Source organism: Primulina eburnea, chromosome 1 (assembly GCF_022965805.1).
Source record: "Primulina eburnea isolate SZY01 chromosome 1, ASM2296580v1, whole genome shotgun sequence".
Taxonomy (NCBI): Eukaryota; Viridiplantae; Streptophyta; class Magnoliopsida; order Lamiales; family Gesneriaceae; genus Primulina; species Primulina eburnea.
The window spans coordinates 57,805,146-57,820,251 of NC_133101.1; the positions used below are offsets into that span (position 1 = coordinate 57,805,146).

At 36.6% G+C, this 15,106-nt stretch overlaps 2 protein-coding genes across 2 annotated transcripts; one reads left to right on the plus strand and one right to left on the minus strand.

Annotated features, from left to right (window-relative positions):
• Nucleotides 1-349: 349 nt before the first annotated feature.
• On the plus strand, nucleotides 350-1,814 carry LOC140833787 (uncharacterized). Its single transcript, XM_073198197.1, has one exon. The coding sequence runs from the start codon at nucleotides 496-498 to the stop codon at nucleotides 1,612-1,614; it is 1,119 nt and encodes a 372-aa protein (XP_073054298.1). The 5' UTR covers nucleotides 350-495; the 3' UTR covers nucleotides 1,615-1,814.
• LOC140833760 (calcium-dependent protein kinase 2-like) lies at nucleotides 1,779-4,780 on the minus strand. Its single transcript, XM_073198146.1, has 8 exons — nucleotides 3,872-4,780; nucleotides 3,436-3,579; nucleotides 3,207-3,359; nucleotides 2,973-3,088; nucleotides 2,725-2,892; nucleotides 2,503-2,630; nucleotides 2,274-2,373; nucleotides 1,779-2,193 (listed from the first exon to the last, which is right to left on the minus strand). Exons 1-8 carry the CDS (start codon nucleotides 4,530-4,532, stop codon nucleotides 2,089-2,091), a joined length of 1,575 nt encoding a protein of 524 aa, XP_073054247.1. The 5' UTR covers nucleotides 4,533-4,780; the 3' UTR covers nucleotides 1,779-2,088.
• Between the last annotated feature and the right edge of the window lie 10,326 nt (nucleotides 4,781-15,106).

A 15,106-nucleotide genomic window follows, 5' to 3' on the forward strand; every position in this document is an offset into this window, starting at 1 on the left:
TTTAAGTTGAATTTTGCAGTGTCTTTGCTTGCAAATTTGTAAATTAAGCAATTAAAAAAGGGTAAATATTTCTTAAATTTGTCATGTTGGTGATAAGTACAAAGCATAGTATCAAGATAGGATCATTCGTTAAACTGGAAAATATGGTTGAAAAGTAATTTCAATGTTCAAACAACACTATTTTCTTGGATGTCCTGCAAAAACTTATGTGAGACGGTTTCACAGGTCGTATTTGTGAGACGGATATCTTATTTGGGTCACCCATGAAAAAGTATAATTTTTTATGCTAAGAGTATTACTTTTTATTGTGAATATGAGTAGGGTTGACCCATCTCTTTTGATCGTGAATGGTTGAGGACACATAGGAGTATCTTTCTGCTTCCGGTGTTTGATTCTATCTTTGAATATTAGTTTGATGTAAATGTCAGGCAGCCTTAAATTCAGGACCGAACAGATTGAACTAGATACAGAATTTGAAAGCCACTTCTGCACCAAATGGAATCGGAACCAATGTTTTCTTCCTCGAGTGTCTATGTAACTGCACCTAATACACCAAACCCGATCACCAAAAGCAATAGCTTGGAATTCAGCACTAGTGCTCCGGTTAGCCCCCGAAGGAAGACGGGTGATTCGGGCTCGAATTTTGATGATTTTGAGTTTGAAACTGGCAAGATATTCAGTGGCCGGTTGCAGTTTGAGGAAATTGGGCTGTGTTCAGGCTCTTCACATGGTGATCAAGAGGATATTGGATTTGCAGATAAACTGAAAAATCGAAGTCGTGGGGATTCGTTTCCGGCTATAGCGTTTGCCGATGAACTTTTCTTGAATGGCCTAGTCATGCCTCTGAAACTTCCTCCAAGACTTCAATATGACAGTGATTCCAACAGTTTCAGCCAAAGGCCGACCTCCCTTGCTTCTTCGCCTAAGTCTCCTAGAATGGCGTGCAGATTCTCATTCGTACGTAAAAATTCTTGGAAAGATGGATTTGATCCGTTTATGGTGGCTTTGCAGAAAGTAAGGGAAGAAAAAACGGGGAGAAACGGTCATCACAGGCGATCAAGATCACACTCACCATTCAGATTTGCATCAAAATGCCCAAGTGATCTTGGTAGTCGCAATATAGATCTTTATAATAAGGAAGATAGCTCAACCCATAGATATAGTGGACCATTGGAGTTCAAGGGCTCTGCTTATGCAAGATGGGTTCTAGACCAAACGAGAGAAGCGCTAAATCAACAGGAGCCCACGAGCCCCGGGGAATTTATTTTCGGACAACCAGCTACGCCTGTGAAACTCGAGAATTCCAAAGAGAATGTTGCTGGTGGAAATGGAGCCAATGGGGAAACGAAGGTGCAGAAACTGAAAGGATTTTTATTGAGGTATGCATCATTTGGAAGAGAAAAGAGTGGAAATTTGGTAATAAAGAAAGGTACAGAAGCAAAAAAGCCAAGTTATTTCAGTAAGTTGAGCTTTAAATTCAAGCAAAATGGTAATGGGAGTGGGAAGAAGAAGATGCCTTCTGATAAGAGCATGGCAGTCGTCGAATACAAGCCTTCAACGTCATTCGCCCTTTGCTTAGGCTACGTAGTTGGAAGCCCGAAAAAGGTGAACTGATGATTTAAATGAATGTTGCAGATTATTTGCAGAACAATGTGATTCCAAGAATCCTGCCTTGTGTTTCTTGAGGTTACATTCTTCATCAAGCGATTGTATCTATTTGATTGTAGCTATATTTCCAATGTAAACATTCAAATATTTGTGTATAAAAAGCCTGATACATTATTGAATAAATGTAATAATATTATTCAGAATCATTTGTGTTCGTTGAAGTTCTACAATAGAAGAAACTTTAAAGTACCTCCAAATTTTCCAAGTTAGCGTATAGCTTTCACATGACTGTAATTTTAACAAACGAAAACTAAACTAACCAATCTGACAATCCATCAGATCACATTTATAGACTTCTATTAGCCTCAAAGTAATTACATTTCCCATCCAAATTTTAGCAGTTATGTTATCATCTTTGATTTAAATCAAGCCTAAGAAATGATTATTATCATCTCCACCTCACGTTAAACTTGTACTAAATTACTCAGGGAAGACACCGTCTCTTCGTTTCTTCGGATTCACTGCTGCATCCGGATTGCCTTTCTTCATCATGGCAACAAATTCATCATAGTTGATTCGACCATCCTATATATATATTCAAAAGGATTAGATTAATTGTCAATTTTGTATAACAAAAACCATACTAGGAAGATTCCAATGCTTACGTTATCAGCATCAACTTCAGAAATAATTTCCTTTATGTCCTTTCCATCATGCATACCAAACTCTCTGAGTGCCTGTTCGAGTTCTTCTATAGTAATGTACCTTAATTATAAGATGAACAAGATATAAAGACTTCAATCCATGAACTCCAAAATTATGAACAAATTCCACCTTTAGTGTCATAATATCATGTTTTTTGTTGTTTTTTTTTTCAAATATATACTTCATTACCCGCTACTATCCTTGTCGAAATACTGGAATGCGGTGTACAGATGCTCTTCTCTGTCCATTCTGTTCATATGCATTGTTGCTGTAATGAATTCTTCATAGTCTATGGTCCCGTTCCCATCAGCATCAGCCTAAATTTGACGAACAAATGACATGAATAAATATTACTATGATTTATAGAATAATTTACAGAATTAAAATATGTAGTTTGTAGGGGAAATTTACAGCTTCCATCAGCTGTTTAACTTCATATTCTGTTAGCTTTGTCCCTTGTTTGGCCAGTCCTTGCTTTAGTTCTTCGAGTGTTATTGTCCCACTGTTATCCACATCAATCGCTTTAAACATTTCCTTCAATCCCATTATTTCTTCCTCTGAAAGGCACCCTGCAATCACCTAGAGATCGATGAAATTTATTATTATTCGTTCAAAATTTTAAAAATATATATTCATCTTCTGTTTATTTGCATTAGTACCCTCAGTGCAACTTTCTTGAATTTGTTCATGGCCCTGAATTGTTTGAGCCTATCAAGGACGGCGTTGTCCAGTGGAGTATCGGGTGCCTCACCATCTTCCTTGATCCATGGATGGTCTTACAACATTAAACATGCAAGAATGTTAACTTCTCACATGATCAAGAATTACGTTTACATAAATGTTATGCAGCTTGTCATCTAGTTAATTAATTCTGATATTTGTAGATATCTTACTTAGAACTTCAAAGGCAGTGAGTCTTAGCTTGGGATCTGAATTCAGCATCTTTCTGACAAGATCTTTTGCTCCATTAGAAATCGAAGGCCAGGGATCGCTACTAAAATCAACGTGTCCCCGTAAAATTGCATTGAAAATTCCATTCTCCGACTCTGCAAAGTGATCGATCATCGTAGCATTGAGTTAAATGAGATGATCAAATCCGTGTGACGACTGTATGCAACATACCTGCCCAGAAAGGAGGAACTCCACTGAGAAGGATGTATAGCATAACACCAACACTCCAAATATCAACTTCTTGTCCATATCTTCTCTTCAACACTTCTGGGGCAATATAATATGCACTCCCAACTATGTCTTTACAAACTTCTCCTACAACGTATTGAATGTATCATACATGTGAAATCAAGCTTAGGAGTGTATCCTGCATCGACTCCTTTATACATTAAAGCATGAACTAGCTTTTGTATTTATATTGTGATTTCATGCTTATGGCTTAATATTAGCTTAAGTAGTCGATTAAGTTCATGAATTATTATTGTATATTATTACATTGTTTGGTTATGCTAATAATATTGCATGTGTTGATAAACCTTATTCAATAGTAGTCCAAAAAAACCTTGGAAAATGCTAAGGAATGTGCAGGATTAAGTTGAAATCTAACCCTGTTTATAGAAGACAGATAACCCGAAATCTGTAACCTTGAGCGGCGCATCCTCATCCTTGTTCAATAGCAAGAAATTCTCAGGCTTGAGATCTCTATGTATAACCCCCATTGAATGACAGGTATGCACAGTCTGTACAATAGTCCTCAGCAGCGACGCGGCGGCGGCTTCCGTGAAATGCCCGTTAGCAATGATGCGATCAAAGAGCTCTCCTCCGGCGCACAGCTCCATGACCAAATGCACGGAATGCTTATCTTCGTACGCGCCTTTCAGCTCCACGATATTGGGTTGCCCCGTCAAATGGTGCATGATTTGAACCTCCCTCCTCACATCCTCGATATCCTCCTTGTTTGCCAGTTTCCTCTTCGCGATCGTCTTGCATGCGAACTTTTCTCCCGTTTGCTTGTGGGTGCAGAGATGGGTCACCCCGAATTGTCCTCGGCCGAGCTCTTTCCCGATGGTGTAGGTGGACCGCACGTCTTCCGTGGGGCGATTGAGGACCGGGCCGATGGGGGTGGGTTTAGAGGGCTTGGTGGAGTGGTTCGGGGAAGCCCGAGGCGGAGTTGTGGAGGGGATTTGATCAGGAACGGAGGTGGCTGTTGCAGCAGCGGTGGGCTCCGGCGGAGCATCCACGGTGCTCCCGGAGCAACAGTTACCCATTGAATACGTATGTGTGCGTTTATATATATATATATATATATTGTCAACCAGAGGAGGATACGGCGGTGGAGAGGTGGCCGGGGAAAGAGTTTGAAGGGTATTTTTTGATGCGTTGAAACTTGAAAGAGAGGAGATTATATATTAATGAAAGGATGTTTGCATGCATGCAGATCTCAGAGAGAAGCTAAGCTGCCGGAGGAGGCCGGCCAATATGGAGTTGGAGAGATCGTAGGGAAGAAAGATTTGTGTGATTCTCTCTCCGTGTTGAAGATATTTTGGAGAAATTCAGAGACATAATTGTGTTTTAGCAATGGTGTGGAGGAATTTCCGGTCGATGAATTTTCAACGTCTAGTTTTCTATATACTTTTGCTGTCATGGCAAAAAGGATAAGAACAATATATAATTAAAACCTTAAAATTTTAATAGGGAATATTAAAAAAAAAATTATATAACCGGATTATTTTTTATCGATTAATTTATATTTTTATCTACTAATTATAGTTTTATTTCTATTTTAGTTATTTTTTTATTCGAGCGTTGATGTAATTTCGAAAAAATAACCAATGTGACACGGAAAATGACGAAGTGACCTCAAAAGTCGCTGACACTTTGTAAAAAATGACTAAAATCGAAACAAAAAATGCAAGTCAAAGGATTAAGATCGTGAATTAACCACCGATAACAAAATCAGATATTAAAAAAAAATGCAAGTTAGAACCAAAAGTTTCATCTCTCAAATATATTATAATATGATACCGAGATTTAGCTCTAATAGTCTCACCATATTTCTCCTTATATTGACGTAGATTTGAATCCTCTCACCTCCTAGAATATGATTGTAAAAATATATATATATATACTACAGTATAAAAATTGAAAATAAAATATACAATTGTTTAATTAAATTTATTTCTCGGTCTTGTAGTGGAATGACATTTGAATTGATAGGTGGATGCTCTAATGTTTGGAATTGCCGATAAACAATTTTGTATTACTGATGAAACAAATGGGTATTTTGTTGGGAAATTGTTCCTAAATCCCTAAACCCAAACTTAACTTGTTCTTAACTCTCTAGACATCAAAAACTCTCTTTTAACTCCCTAAACCTATAAAATTGACAAAACTACCCTTATTCTTTATTTTCTTTTAATTGATCCTCCGCGCTTCAAAAATGGTATCAGAGCATGGTTAATTTATTTCAAACACGAAAATTTTATTATTACTAGTAATTAAATGTATGAGAAGGAGAATTTCGAAAAAATTATGAATCCGAACTTTAGTTCGAGGAGAATAATTTACAAGAACTATTCCAATATTTTGGAATATACACAAGTTTATCTAACTATTGTTAGATATCAGAAACATGAGAACAAAGGAAATTTATCTCCTGATGAAAGACAGCAGTGTTTGCAAAACCTTGCATACACAAAAGGTAGACTCTTACAGGCCGAAAAGACCAGATCTTCAATGATCTGTTAAATATGCCAGGGACTACCATCCAGTTCGAAATTGAACTTATTTCCCTAGAAATAATTCAATTAGAACAAGAATTACAGCGAAGTACATGCTTCACTGAACTTAGAACGAAAGGTATGCGTTTACAAGGTTTAAAGAACCGTAAAAACATACTTCAAAATCTACTCAGAAGAAATTCTTCAGAGAACAATGGATCTGTATAGACAGAAGATCTACGAAGGGAAGCAACAGCACCCTCAGGTAAAAATTTATGATTCAGAATAATAAATTTCTGGAGATAGTACCAAACTCCTCTAAGCTCTCTCTGGATCTTAGAGAAATACAGAAAACGGTACAAAATTATGGCAATATGCTATATTATGTACCTCAAAGGATTGAAAAGGTCCTAGAGAAACAAGAAGAAATTCTTGAGATCTTAAAGGATATTCAAACAAGAATACAGAAACTAGAACAACAACCAAGTTCTAGTAGAAGAATTTCAGGAGGCTGGTTACCACCATCCTTTGGTACCGAACCTTTGTTACATCAACAAGGGAAGGCCAGAGTGGTGTCAAAACCTTTAACTGAAGAAGAAAAGATGATCAATCTAATCAAGTCTGTCTCAGAAAAGAAATTGATCTGATGACAACTTTAGAAAGGATTGGTTTGGAGGATCTACAAGAGCTTGCGGAATCTTTCGCAAATCTCAAAGTTGTAGATCTAAAGATGAATACAGCAGTAGGTGAAACACCACCTCCAATAACCTGGTCATCTTCTCAGGAACCACCAAGGGAAAGTATGGGATCTCATAATGTAAATATGAGAGAATCTCAGACTGATTTCCATACTGGTGGAGGATCACACCCAGCGGGAACAAGGGCAAGGAGAACCCAAATTCCTCTGTACCAAACACCCTATGGGAAAACTGTTTTAGATCCTATACATCCTTACGGGGTTATGCTTAACCTTGATGTATTGGACTTCAAAAACAGAGAAGATCTCATAGACGATTGGACATCTGCTATGAGAATCGCAGCAGGAACACTTGATCTCAACAAAGAAGGATTCATTAAACTTTTGGAAATGAGTCTTATGGGATCAGTAAAAATTGCTTGGGACATGACTTCATCAGACATGAAAGAGTCAGTCCTAGTTGGGGAATCTCTTAGTGAGATCGCTGGAAAGATGGCTACCCTATTCAAAGCACACTTTATAGGGGTAGACTATTTCAATAGTCAAGATACAGAGAAGAAGAAAAAATATACTCAAGCTCTCTGTATAGTCTTGAATTACATGATATATGTTTGGTAGATGAATACATTATGTTATTCACCAAATATAGATGGAATTCGGGAGTCGAAGAAGATATAGCTATGCAGCTTTTCTTCGCAAAAATGCCAAGCCCTTGGAGAGAATTGCTCATAAGGGAATACGTACCTGGTAATCCAGATACATTGGCAAGAAGAGCCTCTTTCCTTAAAGGGAAATTAGCAGAATGGTGTCACATGGCAGCATTACAAAAGAATTACAAACGACTAAGGGGTATCAACAAAAGAACTCCTTTGTGTTGTAAGGAAAATGATATTCCAACGATTATTGGAAGTAAACCACAGAAGCATAAAAGGAAAAGTTTTAGGACTCATCCTTATGCACGAAGTGGAAGAAGTTCTTGGAAACCAAGAACCGTATGGTCTAGACAGAAAGCCAGATCTTATAAATCTGGACAAAGAAGCGGACCATCGAGAAGTAAGATATCATCCCAGGCATCGAGTTCATCTCGAAGCACAGGAAGAACACCTACAAAGAAAACTTTCAGAAGAGCTCATACTCGAGCTAATGAAAGTTTCAAAGATTGTAATTGCTGGACATGTGGAGCAAGAGGTCATATCTCAACCAACTGTCCAGAAAATGAGAAAAGAGGTATTAAACGCTTCGATCCTACTCCGGATATAGAAGATGCAGTTTATTACCAAGATCTCATTCAAGTATACCGATTTGAGGACATTGCCTCAGATGAGAGTATATATGAAGAAGAGAAAGTCTTAAGTCAGGAAGAATCTGATGGAACAGAATCGGAATCTGACTGAAGACGAGGTGTTTCGACACGAAACACATGAAGATTTGTCTGGGTTTTTTAGCCAGACAACAATATCTCATAACATGGTTCAAAGAATCATGAGAGAAAATCCAAGTCTACAGAGATATAAAGGTTTTTCTGCAGGACAGGTAGAAAAGTTCTTAGGAAGTCTTGGCCTAAGAAGCAGAAAGCATCATCTAATCTATAAAGTTTCTAGAAGGGAAATGGCAATCCCAATGGAACTTACAGGAAATAGAATGGAGATGCAGTTAATTCCTTCCGAAGAAATAAAGGAGGAATTACAAAAACTCAAGATAGAAGTAGCAAGGACTATGTCCTGGATTCATATAGGAGCAATCCAGATTATGATAAAGGCTACTTTCAAAGAAGGGATAGATTCACCAATTTATATCGCCATATGCGATAAAAGAATGGGGAATCTACAAGATTCAGTACTGGGAACAATCTCAGGAAACCTCTGTGCAGGAAAAATTGTAGGAGTAATCTATCCAAGGATAGCCTACAACCTGGCAGATCGAGATTTCAGCCAAGCCTTGACATTACATCAGAACTTCAAGGAAAAAAGGTTGATGAAAGAAGGCAATAGACCATATTCTATTACCTATCAGATTTCATATGCTCTATCTAATACACATCATTCTGAATTGTTTATTAGAAACGAGTTTATTGAAATCCCTGAGATATTTGGAAAAGTTGCGCAGGCAATTTATCCAGAAAGAATTGAGTTTCCTTTAATACAGGAAACAGATATCCAGATCCAAGACAAACCGATTCTACAGAGAAATCAAAGTCTTAGACTGGAACCAAGAAGACTATCTTTTCAAGGAGATAGAATTACAAGTTACAGATGGGATAAAAAGCCTGTCATAGAAATCCAACAGGAGTTGAAAAGTTTTTCTACAATAAGAAAGCTCAGATGCCCAGAAGGCTGGAAGGAAGTAGAAATAGTATTTGACATTACAAAACAAAGGAATCAATTTCCTTGTAATTCAATATACTATTTGGAACAACCGATGATAGAACTTATCAAGGACTGATTAATATCGGAGAATTGGAGGTTCATATTCAAGGAATTCCAGGAAAAGAATCAGAACGACTGATTCTTGGGCTAGAGTTTCTCGAGGAACATAAACCTTGGAAACGTCTAGAGTATGGAATGGAGTTTATGGCAGAAGATAAAATGTGGAAAATCCAATGACCACAAGTCCATTCTCCATATACATTCCAGTAGGAATGTTGTATGAACAATATAAGGCAGAATACTTTGCTGCATATATTGATTCAGGTGCTGGAATATGTACAGCAAAACGAGGAGTTTTTCCAAATAATTTGGAAGAAGAGTTACCCAAGATTGCTGGAAGAGATTTTTCCAGAATAATCTTAATCTTATGCAAAGGGATCAAGATGACTGAAATCATGAAGATATAGAATGCCTTAAGATAACTCTACATACAAATGGAATAGAGTTTGAATCTAAGGTATCACTGGAAGATGTCAAGAAGAGGATCAAAGAAAATTATAACGAAGATCCTTTGGCATGGTGGGACAGAAATCAACTCAGGGCTTGCCTTAAGATCAAGGAAGGCAAAGAGTATGAATTTGTCCGTTGTAAACCCATCCCAATGAACATCATTGATCAGAGGGATATGCAGATTATAATCAAGGAACATTTGGACCTTGGATTAATCAAAGCAGGTATGTCACCATATAGCAGTCCAGGATTTCTGGTAAGAAACCATGGTGAAATTAAACGAGGAAAACCCAGATTGGTTATTAATTATCAAGAAATTAATAAGATTCTGGAGTTTGATGGGTATTTTATACCTAGTAGAGAACACTTGATTAGTTGCATTCGCAATGCCAAGATATTCTCTAAATTTGATTGCAAGTCTGGATTCTATCAGATTCGGATGCAGGAAGAAAGCAAGAAATTCACAGCTTTCTCCACACCTCAAGGACATTATATTTGGGAAGTATTACCAATGGGATTGGCTAACTCACCCCAAATATTTCAAAGAAAGATGGATAATCTTTTCAAAGATTATTTCAAGTTTATGTTTGTTTACATCGACGATGTTTTAATAGCATCCAAAGATATGAATGAACATGTTAAACATTTGGAGATTTTTTCTAATGTTTGCAAGAAAGAAGGACTGGTTTTATCTGAAAAGAAAGCAGTCATTGCTACAAGAAAGATTGAATTCCTCGGAATTGAAATCGATGAGTCAGGAATAATTCTGCAAGAGCACATAGTAGAAAAAGTGCAGAATTTTCCAGAAAATCTCAAAGACAAGAAGCAACTTCAAAGTTTTTTAGGGGTTGTTAATTTTGCAGGGATATTTATTAAAAACCTAGCAAAACACAGGAAGGTGTTCAGTCCATTATTAAAAAAGGATGCTAGATTTATATGGACAGACGAACACACAAAAGGACTTATCCATTTAAAGAAGGTTTGCAAAAATCTTCCAAAGATGGCTATTCCTCAAGACGAGGATGATCTGGTATTATATACCGATGCCAGTGATCATTGGTGGGCTGCATTATTAACAAAGCTCACACCAGATGGAGAACAACCATGCAGATATTGTAGTGGGTTATTCTCAGACGCAGAAGCCATAAGATGGCATATCAACGAAAAGGAATTTTATGCAGTAAAAAGGGCTTTTGAAAAATGGCCGTTATTTTTACTTGCAAAGAAATTCACTTTGAAAGTTGATAACACTCAAGTTAAAGCCTTTTTGAGGAATAGAATTGAGTCTAAACCGGAGAAGGCTAGATTATTACGATGGCAAGCTTTATGTCAAAATTATATTTTTGATATTATGATAATAAAATCTCATGAAAATATTCTTGCAGATTTTTTAACGAGAGATGGACAGCATTGACATTGATGCTATTATCAAGATGCAGAGGCATTTGAGGGAACACCTTGAAATGCTTCAAACCGAGTTCAACAAGTTAGCTGTTAACGCAGAAGTTGCGGGAAGGCTACAACAAGCTGATAAGAGAATTGTCTCTGATCGAATTACAGGATGTTTACAGGCATATACTCAGTTATGGTCTGTAACGCAAAGGCCTATCCTCCAGGGCATTGAGAGACCACTGGTTTCTCAAATGGAGAGTTTTCGAGTACAGGACTCTATACCTGTAGCGGGGGATTCAAATACCCCTTGCACAAGTGTTAAGTCGGGATCATCACGAGATGAGTCGGCTGAAACAAAAATTGAGACTCCTGATCCTTATCTTGAGTCCTCAAGTCAACCCTTCACCTCGGGGATTGAAGAGGGAGAGATCAACCTTAGGCCTCGTATTGACAAAGGCAAAGCTAAGGTTGGTACTAATGAAGGTGTAATTTCTCCATTTCAGGTTTATCAGCAGAATTGGGAGAAATTAAAAACACGAATTGGCATTAACCCAGCTACAAATAGGGTTGATGTTTCAGGAAAATATCCAAGGGTATGGATGAAACCTAATTCATATCCTAAGGAGGTTAAAGCTTGGTATGAATTTGGGGCTCTTGCCTCAGTTTATACTACATCACCCAGCTTTCCGGAAATCTCAGGTTTACCAAAGTGGATCCAGGAAGCTGTTCACGAGACTTGGGCAAACAATGATTATTTGTCCAGAGGAGATGTTTTGGAGCTATACTTTTTTAGTGCAGCACCAGAACCAGCAGGGAAAGGTTCTCACGAAGCCTTTCATTTCATCAAGCTAAGGAGGCCGGATACAAATGTCCAAAAATTTATCAAGGATCCTCCAACAGAAGAAACACCCCTGGTTGCTTCAATCACTGAAGATGACATTTCTACCAGAAGAGCTTGGGGTTTATGGGTCTGTCTTACTGAGATGGACAAAGTCAAGTTTCCGTTCAAATTCTACAATCATTCAGTGAACGGATCATTCCTGTTGAATACCATGACAAGAAAAACAACAAGTTTCGCAGAAGATTTATTTGAAAAGAAAAGAAATCTCTTGTGGAACAGCAAGCTACCGGCAAGCAAAGAGACTCGCCGAAAGTTCTGTAATATGGCACACATAGGAAGATGGTCGGAGAACATCTGCTCTGAATGCCAAATACAGAAAGAACCAGAGTTCGGTAAAGGTTTCAAACCAAGATCTGATCGGAAACATTTTACCGAAGCAAGGACAAGTGGGGAAGGACCACATGCACATTTTCCTCGAGGATACAAAAAACCGAAGATTCCTCGACAAAATTAAAAAGGACATGTGACCCTCCATTACAAAAAGCAGGACCACTACTATGTGAGTGGTAGAATCAAGACAACCACTAATTAGTGGTAAAGGACAAATAGACCACCAATAACAAATGGTGGATGACTCAGCAAGCATTGGATACCAATCTAAAAGGAATCCAATGAATAAAAGTAAATTAACTGGTCCCGAAAATTCATCCATAAATAAGGACAGAAAGGAAACCAGCTAACACACCAGAATCAAAACTTAAAAATGTATCGTGTATATTTGAAAGTTTTGAAAAGAAGAATAACATACAAGAGGAAAGAGGCAGAAGCACTGAAATGGTTAGTAAATCATTTCAAAGAGTATAAAAAAGATGAGATTACTGCCGATATCCTGGAAACTCATCGTCAGTGGTATCTAAAATAGATAAAAGAGGATGAGAAGTTGATGTCAAGATTAATAATCTAGACAGGGACCCCTCAACCACCAAATGGTCCCCAATGCAAGCTGTAAAGGCTTATGAAGATTTGAAATCCGAAGTTCAAATCCGAAGGAGCCTTCTATAAATAAGGCAGGAAGAAAGAAGTGAAGATCATCAAATATTTTCTCCATTTCTTTCATACAAGGTTGTAATATTTTCTTTCAAGTTTTATGTGTGTTAAGAGTTCAGCTACGATAAGTAGCTAAACAAGTTTCTCCTCCTCTACAGGAGGTTACTATGTAATAAATAAATGTTTGTGTTTGAATAAAAGAGATCTTTGCTCTTAGCCCCTATCATGTATTATTTTCAAAAATTGATCTTTTGCTGTACGCTCTAAGGTAGGAAACGAATTAGAGCTGTGCTAAGTATTGCTGAAGGAATCTGCTTAGTAACCATCGGTTGCGATCGTGTGGTTGGACTGTGAGGAGCAGTTCGTAAAAAACAGTGGATATAACCCGGTGGTACTCTAGTCAAAAAGGTAAAAGATTCAATTTATTTTACGGAAGCATGATGGGCCTTTTACTACAAAAAAGAAATCAATTATTTAAAATAAATATATAAGGGCAAACTTGGAAATTTGAGGAATATGGGGAGTTGAAACAAAGTTTTAATGGGGTAGGGAGTAAAGAGGAGGTTGAGAATGGAAATAGGGAGTTTTTGACAATTTCCCCTATTTTGTTATCTAACTTTACTAAGTAGAGAAGAGAGATTGTGTCCTCTCTCTTCGTAATTTTCGAATGTTGGTGTCGTGATGGTCGACTTGCTGGTGCATTTAAAAATTTGCTGTATAATTCAAATATTTGAATTATATAATATCTTACTTATTATATTTAAATATTAATTTTCTGGGATACAATAATTATATTTGTTAGGAGAGCGGTCGAAACTACGATTTAAAAATTTTGAGTTGTACTGTTATCATAACTATAATTTTTGGTAAAACGAAAAATACTTCGCCCTACACTTACATAATCCTAATTCATATTATCAAGGATTTACCAAATCTTACAAAATCAAATATTCATCGACGTATTGGTCTAAGTAAGAAATCTAATTTTGGAGATTAGTTCGCAGTTATTGGCATACAAATAAGTCAGAATGTTTGAGAAATTGTTCGGAATCGGTATTAGTGTATACCTAAACTGGTATTTCTCACTACCAAAATAGATGTCTAATTTATTACTTTATAACAATTTCTCATTATTCATAAGTTGAGACTGGATACCATGCGATCTAAATAAAATCTTGTATTCATATTAACATTAAAAAAAAAAAATTGTGAGACAGTTTCACGAGTAAGTTTTGTGAGAGGAATCTTCTATTTGGGTCACCCATGAAAATATATTATATTTTATGCCAAAAATATTACTTATTATTGTAAACATAAGCATTTTTTTATCCGTCTCATGAATAAAGATTCATAAGATCATCTCACAAGAGACCTACTAATTATGACATATCCATCATATAGAAAATATTTACGATGATAAATCTGCACATAAGCTAGAAAAAAATGAAAACAAGAGTTTCAAGACATAATTAAATAGGTGAAATACATCTGTTCGAACCGTTAATTGTGGACGATCGAGCATAAACAAATTTAAGGGATTCATGAACCGATAATGAACCCACTACTACGTGAACCATTTCCATGTATGATCCCTAGTCCATAATCAGTAGTATTAGGTAGGGATGACAATGGGTAGGGCATGGGTCGGATTTCATACATTCATCTCCATACCCATTTAGAGTAGGTCTCATGTGAAACCGTCTCATGGATAGTAATATGTGAGACGGGTCAACCTTATCCATATTCACAATAAAAAGTAATACTCTTAGCATAAAAAATAATACATTTTCATGGATGACCCAAATAAGAGATCCGTCTCACAAATTTCGACCCGTGAGACCGCCTCACACAAGTTTTTGCCACTCATTTATTAAACTCATCCCCATATCCATCGGGTATTGAATTTCATCATCATCCCTATATCCATCGGATTATCGGATACTCATACCCTACCCAAATACCCTATTATCATATACAATTGAATTTTTTCTAATTTAAATTATTTCAATGAACTTATGAATAAGTAAAAAAATATTTAAATTAACAATAAGAAAAATTATTAATGATAAAAATTTGCAAAATAAACTTTATAGAAAAAATAACAAAATATTAAAAATAGCCCAAGTTAAAAAAAAAAAACCAAAACCAAATCAATAAAAAACAAAGTCACATACATTCTAAACTCTCAAAATTAATTGGTTAAAAAAACCCTAATTGAATTGGAAAATATTATCAAACAAAAAAGAAATACAATGAACTATAATCAAGA

Coding starts and splice junctions, on each gene's coding strand:
- LOC140833760 (XM_073198146.1), bottom strand. CDS start 4,532: ATGGGTAACTGTTGCTCCGGGAGCACCGTGGATGCTCCGCCGGAGCCC. Junction 3,360..3,435: donor AGTTCCTCCTTTCTGGGCAG/GTATGTTGCATA, acceptor ATCACTTTGCAG/AGTCGGAGAATGGAATTTTC. Junction 2,194..2,273: donor CTGAAGTTGATGCTGATAAC/GTAAGCATTGGA, acceptor ATATATATATAG/GATGGTCGAATCAACTATGA.
- LOC140833787 (XM_073198197.1), top strand. CDS start 496: ATGGAATCGGAACCAATGTTTTCTTCCTCGAGTGTCTATGTAACTGCA.